This window comes from Glycine max, chromosome 4 (assembly GCF_000004515.6).
Source record: "Glycine max cultivar Williams 82 chromosome 4, Glycine_max_v4.0, whole genome shotgun sequence".
NCBI lineage: Eukaryota > Viridiplantae > Streptophyta > Magnoliopsida > Fabales > Fabaceae > Glycine > Glycine max.
The window spans coordinates 11,785,012-11,792,066 of NC_016091.4; the positions used below are offsets into that span (position 1 = coordinate 11,785,012).

A 7,055-nucleotide genomic window follows, 5' to 3' on the forward strand; every position below is an offset into this window, starting at 1 on the left:
ACAAGGATAATTTTGTTGACTAGAAAAAGAGAACGTTGATCTTATTACGCTTGTACCTCCTCTTTCTCTAGGCTGTACTTGAAAATTTTATAACACTTATTCCAAAAAAAACTTGTTTTCATTTACAGAGAGAATAAACTCCGAGCAGTTGTTGCTCAGAAAGGAGAGGAACGATAGAAACATGCCCTATTTCGTGTTCCCCAAACTAACAGCTGTATATGAACCAAAATTATGTCTACACTGTTCCTCATTTGCTTCAGTGATTTCCTTCTTAGGGTGTTCAGCTTCATTATTATAAGCATTAGGATAGTCATTATTCTGTACAAAATTGAAACATCATAAAAGATATCAAAGCAACCTACATATATAAACTGCACACGCCAGTTGCAGCTAAATAATTTGTAGAATCACATTAAAGGGAAATTGCTAATGGTTTATATTGATTGAAATCCCAAAGTATAACAGAACAAATACAAGTCTCCGCTTAGGAATTTAGAAAGAACACGAAAGGAAACTAAATGACACAGGATTCAGTGTCCCTCACATTGAGAGAACTGCCTCGGTCACAACTCACAAATTTCAAAGCAAATGTATCCACCAGTTTTCCTAACTTCCTTTGTACAAAAACAGTTCCCCCACTTCCTTCCCTCTAAGGCTAATGATAATGATGTGAACTATTCCTATCTGAAATGGAATTGTATTACTGTGCATATGATGAAGGAATTACAAGAAAATAAGGGCCAAGCCCCCAAGCCAGAGACACACCTTTAGGTTCCTATCAACAATAATCTCAGAACATACCCCTCACTTATTCTCTCTCCCCCTATATATCAGATTCTACCTCCTTTTCTCTTTCTATAACTAATTCCTCCCTCCCCCCCAATAGTGATTCCTGTGAGATTGTGCTAACCTTTAGGCACTTGGGCCTTTGGCCTCCTAGTGTAGACCTTAAGAGGTTTCTCAATTGTAGACTGTCCAAGAACCATAGGAACTGGGTTCCCATCAATATCACCCTCTCTAATTTCTGCATTTTCCTCAACGCAGAGAGAAGGGAGCTTCTCTTTGATCGTTTCTGTCTCTGATGCCTCCCAAGTAGCCTCCCCTACCAGTTGAGCTTCAGCAATTGTCTTGCCATTTCGCTCCCCTTCTCTAGTTGCTAGTACTGCTTCAGGAGCAACTGGTTCTTCTTCATCTGCCTGCATGTCAGGGGCCCTTGAGTTCAACTCTCAACAATAGCACCAAATGAGAGCAATTGTTCCTATCTAAAAAGCAATTGTATTACTGTGTATAGAAGACAAAGGAATTACAAGAAATGAAAAAAATAAGGGCCAAGCCCCAAGCCAGAGACACGCCTCTAGGCTCCAATCAACAATAATCTCAAAACATAATCCCCCCCTCCCAAAATGAAATTATTCTCTCCCCACCTATATATCAGATTCTATCTCCCTTTCTCTTTCTATAACCAACTCCTCTCTTCCCCCCGATAGTGATTCCGTAATGTTGTGATACTTTAGGCACTTGGGTCTCCTACAGTCCTAGTGTAGACCTTAAGATGTTTCTCACTAGTAGGCTATCCAAGAACCATAGGAAATGGGTTTCCATTAGACAATCACCCTTAATTAAAACCCTTTAGGACTAGAACTATAAACCATCAACTATAAGATCATTATTAAACAGAAACAAAAAAAAGATAAATAAAAATTATCAATTAAATATTTTGGACAGACTAAGGAATACTAATTTTAATGGACTAATAATGAGATGTGTAAATCAACATACACTTTTAGTGGGATCATGAGCTGACATAACTTCATGCATCTTGCGCATAAGCATTTCTTCTTCAACCTAAAAATCAAAACTTCAAAATTTACAGAATTGTGGATATAGATGAATTTGGGTTCAATTTGAAGGTCATCAAAGAAAGTTCATATGAAGTTAATCATGTCTTCAAATATTAACACTCCAGTCATCACACCATCAAATAAGAGGGGGGATCTAACTTGAAAGTAGGCAGAGTGACTAACACTTTTTTTTTTTTTTAAGTTTGTTTGACCAAATAAGCATTTCAGTAAGAAATGAAACAGAAATACCACAAATAGTGTCATATTGGAATGCGGCTTTCCACCGAGGCATCAAAAAGTGTGTCATAAACATACATTAGGAAGATAAATCATATAAAGAGCCGATAACATCATTTCAATGATCAATGGGAAAGAGAATGTGTTGTTGCAACTTGCAAGAGATTTAAATAAGATATCAAATGAACTAGATCTGTAAGATAATTTTACAATGAGAAATCAATATCAAAATGCAAAGACAAAGTAGCCATCAACAGGGCTATATAAGCATGACATGTAGAAGATGAATTGTTGATATATTTGGAGCAATAGATTGAAATCAAATGAGCTAGAATCACGTTAATATATACAACTACAAAATAAAATATACAACTACAGCCAGAAACTAGTAGCAAATTCCCAATTGAAAGTACATTTCATCACATATCAAATTGCTTTTCTACTACCTAAACCCTCCAAAATAAAGAATGCAATTTCTATTAATCAGACAAGCAAAATGAATAACAGCGCCTTCCATTATCAACTCCAAGCAAATGGAGATAAAGTCTCGAAAGACAAATAAAGCCCCAAAATAATTTTTCCACAATCAAGCGATGCAAAACTGCAAACCCTAAAAAACCAAATGGCAAATTGGGAAATCCAAAACAGTGGACTGGTGTAAAAACCTGAAGTTTCCGCAATTCATGGAACATGGATCTATATGCTTGCATAAGGACCTCATTCTGCCTGTCCATGTGCCTGTTCAGCAGAAACATAGAATATGAAGAGCAGTTCAAGTACAATAAGCAGAAGAAGAATCGAAGCATTGGGTTGAAGAAATGTACTTCAATAACTCCCCAGTGCATCTTGTGTCAAAATTACGAAATTCCATGTCGATCCAATCTGAAAAGGGGCACCTGGGAATGCAGAACCACACAGTCACACACCTTCAGTGATCTTCTAAAGAAGCAAATTTACCAACCTTGAAATCTGCAACAACAAAGGCCAAAATTGAATTTGAGCAAAAACTTGTCTTAATAAACACTGTTCATTCCCCCATAGATCATAAAATTACCTCAATTTCAAGTAAATTTGTATTTGTTGAATTCTAGTGAGTGCAGTTATCGCTTATGATGCGTTGGAGCGTCTCTCCGTGAGTATTTGTTGAAGAAACTCTTCCTCTTCTGTAACTCATATATATACTCTATCCCACACTTAAAATTGGGCTCTATTGGACCTTCTTCGTTCATTAAGAAAATTTAAAAATCAGGTAGACTCCTTTAACGATATTCTTCTTATATGATAAGATAGTGCAATATTATAGAAAGATAATTGAAATAAATCATTTGAATAATATTAAACTGTTAATAATAATACAATATGTAAATATTTATGAGCCTTAAGGTTTCTCTCTTAATTCCCGAAACTTAACTCACTTAAACTTTTGATAATAAAAAAATACAATACATTATTATTTCATTTTAAATATTATACAATTTGATTATTTCTTTCCAAAATTAATTTTTATGCATAAAAAGTTAAATTAGTTGCAAAATTACCTTGTTTAAGGACTACATACCTTTTGAATTCTTGCAATTAGTATTATTTTGCCTTTCGTTCTTTTATATATATATATATATATATATATATATATATATATATATATATATATATATATATATATATATTAATTAGTTTTATCCGTATAACACTTTAGATGAAGTTTTTTCATTATCCAAAACACTATATAAAATGATTTAAGAACTAAAAATAAAAAATAATTTTACAAGAAAAAAATACTAAATTATAAGGATTAAAATGATATTTAAATCCATTTTTATATGTTTACTTGAGTTAATCAATATTACTCTTACTTTGAGATAAAATTTTGACTATTATATATAAGATAAGATAAAATTAAGATTTAAATATCTTAACGGAATATTACAAGATCTTTTATTTATATAAAAAAAATCTTTTAAAATCCTAATTGAATATATTCTATAAAACTTTATAAAAAATAGGAGTTAAACAAAGATAAGAAAATAAAAAAGATAATGGAGTATATGTCCTTAAAAATCTTTTAATACCCAAGAAAGATATTCAGATGATATGAATGATATCAATTTATGGAGTATATTCAATTGGGGACCAAGTAGGATTGCCATATTCTTTTAACATTCATAGATTTGAGCATTGCAAACCACAGCATGTATTCAATTAAAATCTTTTTAACATTGCATACCACAACATACATTCATAGATTGAACACAGAAGTAAAAGCCAAGTAGGATTACCATATTCTTCTATATATAAGAGCATCATCCATATCATCAGGATCCAACTCCAAAGGTGGAAGGCAGTACGAATCCCTTTCAAAGGCTGAGCACAAAAAAATATGGATGATGCTCTTATAGAAGAATAAGTAATCGTACTTGGCTTTTACTTTAGTGTTCAATCTACCAATGCATGCTGTGGTATGCAATGCAATTTAGAATCAGTCACCTTCTAATTTTAACACCAAGTGAATCATATATGTATGCATTAGACTTTAACTCCACAGTTACAAGTAAAATGCGGTCTTGAATCTTATGATTAGATTTTGTATGTGTGATATATTGACATGTATGTTCACAAGTGAAGTAAATTATTTGCAGCACTCTTCTTGTATTAGAAATTTAGAATATAATGAAGAGAGAATTGTCATTAGAAACTTTTGACAAAAAAGATTTCTTGTGAAATGAGTTGATATAAAATACATCTGAATATATTCCTATTCAATCTTTTGGTGAATTAAATTTGGAGGTCCCTGTCTATCTTGTTCATGGTTACTTTTATTTGACCACGTTGATAAAATTCCTAACCACATTTTCCCTCCTGCAGGTATGATATGGAAGAAACATTTTGAGCTGATATAAAAAAGATGTTATCTTTTTTACCCCTTTTTTACTTTAGGTTTGTGTTGGTTACATGTATTTGAAGCTGAGGGATGCTTTGAGAACAACCATTGAATATGAACTGTTTCATTTTGTCATATACAATAAAAAAGTACCATGCTTAAGCACTTGTTGAAGCATTTAATAATCAATCCACTATTAAGTTGATATTAATTTAAGCACTTGTTTGATCAGAAACTTTTAACTGTTTGCTTCCCTTTTGTCCAACATTTGCTCTATCTTCCATTTTCCCTTTTCTTGTGGCTTTAGGTTCCTGATCCCCCTCTCCTACATTCCATGGGTAGGGAAACTAGTTGAGTTATCTATGAATAACTGCTGGAGTAAAAAATTGCCTGACCAAGTGGAAACTACTGTGCAACAGAACGAGTTGATCCCACCGTCTTGAACCATCAAGTCTCATTTTGCTTTCTTTATCTCTAGCTACCTTTGCATAATACCTTCACTTTTTATGAATTTCTAGTTTTTGTCATAAATTAAACATCAGATCTTGTGCACAAGCTGTAACATCCCAATTTTAGTAAACTAGATTAAAAAGGATTGTTATTTATAAATAAATAGAGTTTTAAAAAAAATGATGAGATTTTGTAAATAAATAAATAAGGAGATATAATTGTTAATTAAAATAATGATTTGAGAGAAAATAAAAAGAGTATTTTATTTATTTGTTTGATAGAGAATAAAATAAAGTTTGCTTTTATAAAATAATAAATAAATAAATAGAGTAAACCTAGCTATAAATAGCGTTAGGTCAGTTTTCACACTGACGGTGCCTCTTCTTTTCCTCATTTTCGTTTTTCTCCTTCTCCTCTCAAAACCCTTTCTTTTTCTCGCAGTTCTACTGGAGCAGTCGGAGGAAAAACTGGAGAAATTTTAGGGAACCGCTAGAGATGACGCTATCGCTATGGGAAGACACGTGAATCCGCTTAGAGGTAAGGGATGAGTTATTCATAATTGGGGGTTAGTGAGAACATGCGTAGGGATCCTTAGAGAACTAAATTTGGGTTTATTTTGGGATGCTTATTGAATTATAATTTTTCTTTATGATTATGAATGCAATATTATTGTGTTCTATGTACCAATTGATATCCTGGAGAATTGATTGATAAACTTGAGTGCTCTTGATGTCTTTGTGTTTAACCCATGATTTTGATTAATTGATTTTGATACAAGTGTGAGAAACTATTTTAGAGGTTTTACATCCTATGTTGTGATAAAATCTTTTGTATAAATTGTTATGTTGAGGTTATGAAATGATGATTCAAACTGTGAGTATGTGATAAATTGAACATGTGATGGATGATGAAATACATGTGTATTGAGATTAGATGTGTGTATTGAGTTATGAACTATGAACTGTGCAATCACACAATTATAAGACCATTTAAGGGCGACGAGTATTGTGATGGGATCCACTATGAGAACCCAACGAGTTAAAATGATTTTGAAAACAAGCGAGTAAATGTGTGTATTGCATAGTTCATAGGTAAAGTGTATATGATTCATGAGGTGTGATAACATGTTAAATTGAGATTATACCATTGTGATTGAGATTAAGTGTATGTGATAAATTGAGTATATATATGTTTGAGATATATATGTGCATTGAGTTGTGAACTATGAATTGTACAATCACACGATCATAAGTCCCTTCAAGGGCGATGAGTTGATGTTAAGTCCCTTTTAGGGCGACGAGTTGATGCTAAGTCCCTTTTTGGGCGACGAGTTAATGATAAGACCCTTAAAGGGCGACGAGTTAAAATTATTTTGAGAACAATTGAGGAGTCGTGTGTTTTGTACAGTTCATAGATAGAGTCTGTGTGTTAAAATGTTTTCTGGGTTGGACCTGAATCAGGAGGGAGAGGCCCTGACGGACTCTTTGGAGTGTAGGCCTTGGGGGTCACACGGTTTGAGTGTTCCTTTAAGCCTATTTTGATCCCATATGGTTGGAGCATTCTCGCAAAACAGTGTGACCCTGACTGGTCTCCCTATGATATTACCTAGTGAAAGTGACTTGACTTGCTAGTGTGTGGTTTGTCTTGTC

The 7,055-nt window shown here is 33.2% G+C and overlaps 1 protein-coding gene across 1 annotated transcript; it reads right to left on the reverse strand.

Annotated features, from left to right (window-relative positions):
• Positions 1-412: 412 nt before the first annotated feature.
• LOC102666911 (uncharacterized) lies at positions 413-3,325 on the reverse strand. Its single transcript, XM_006578286.4, has 5 exons — positions 3,133-3,325; positions 2,903-3,047; positions 2,744-2,816; positions 1,780-1,845; positions 413-1,196 (listed from the first exon to the last, which is right to left on the reverse strand). Exons 2-5 carry the CDS (start codon positions 2,947-2,949, stop codon positions 906-908), a joined length of 477 nt encoding a protein of 158 aa, XP_006578349.1. The 5' UTR covers positions 2,950-3,047; positions 3,133-3,325; the 3' UTR covers positions 413-905.
• Positions 3,326-7,055: the final 3,730 nt, after the last annotated feature.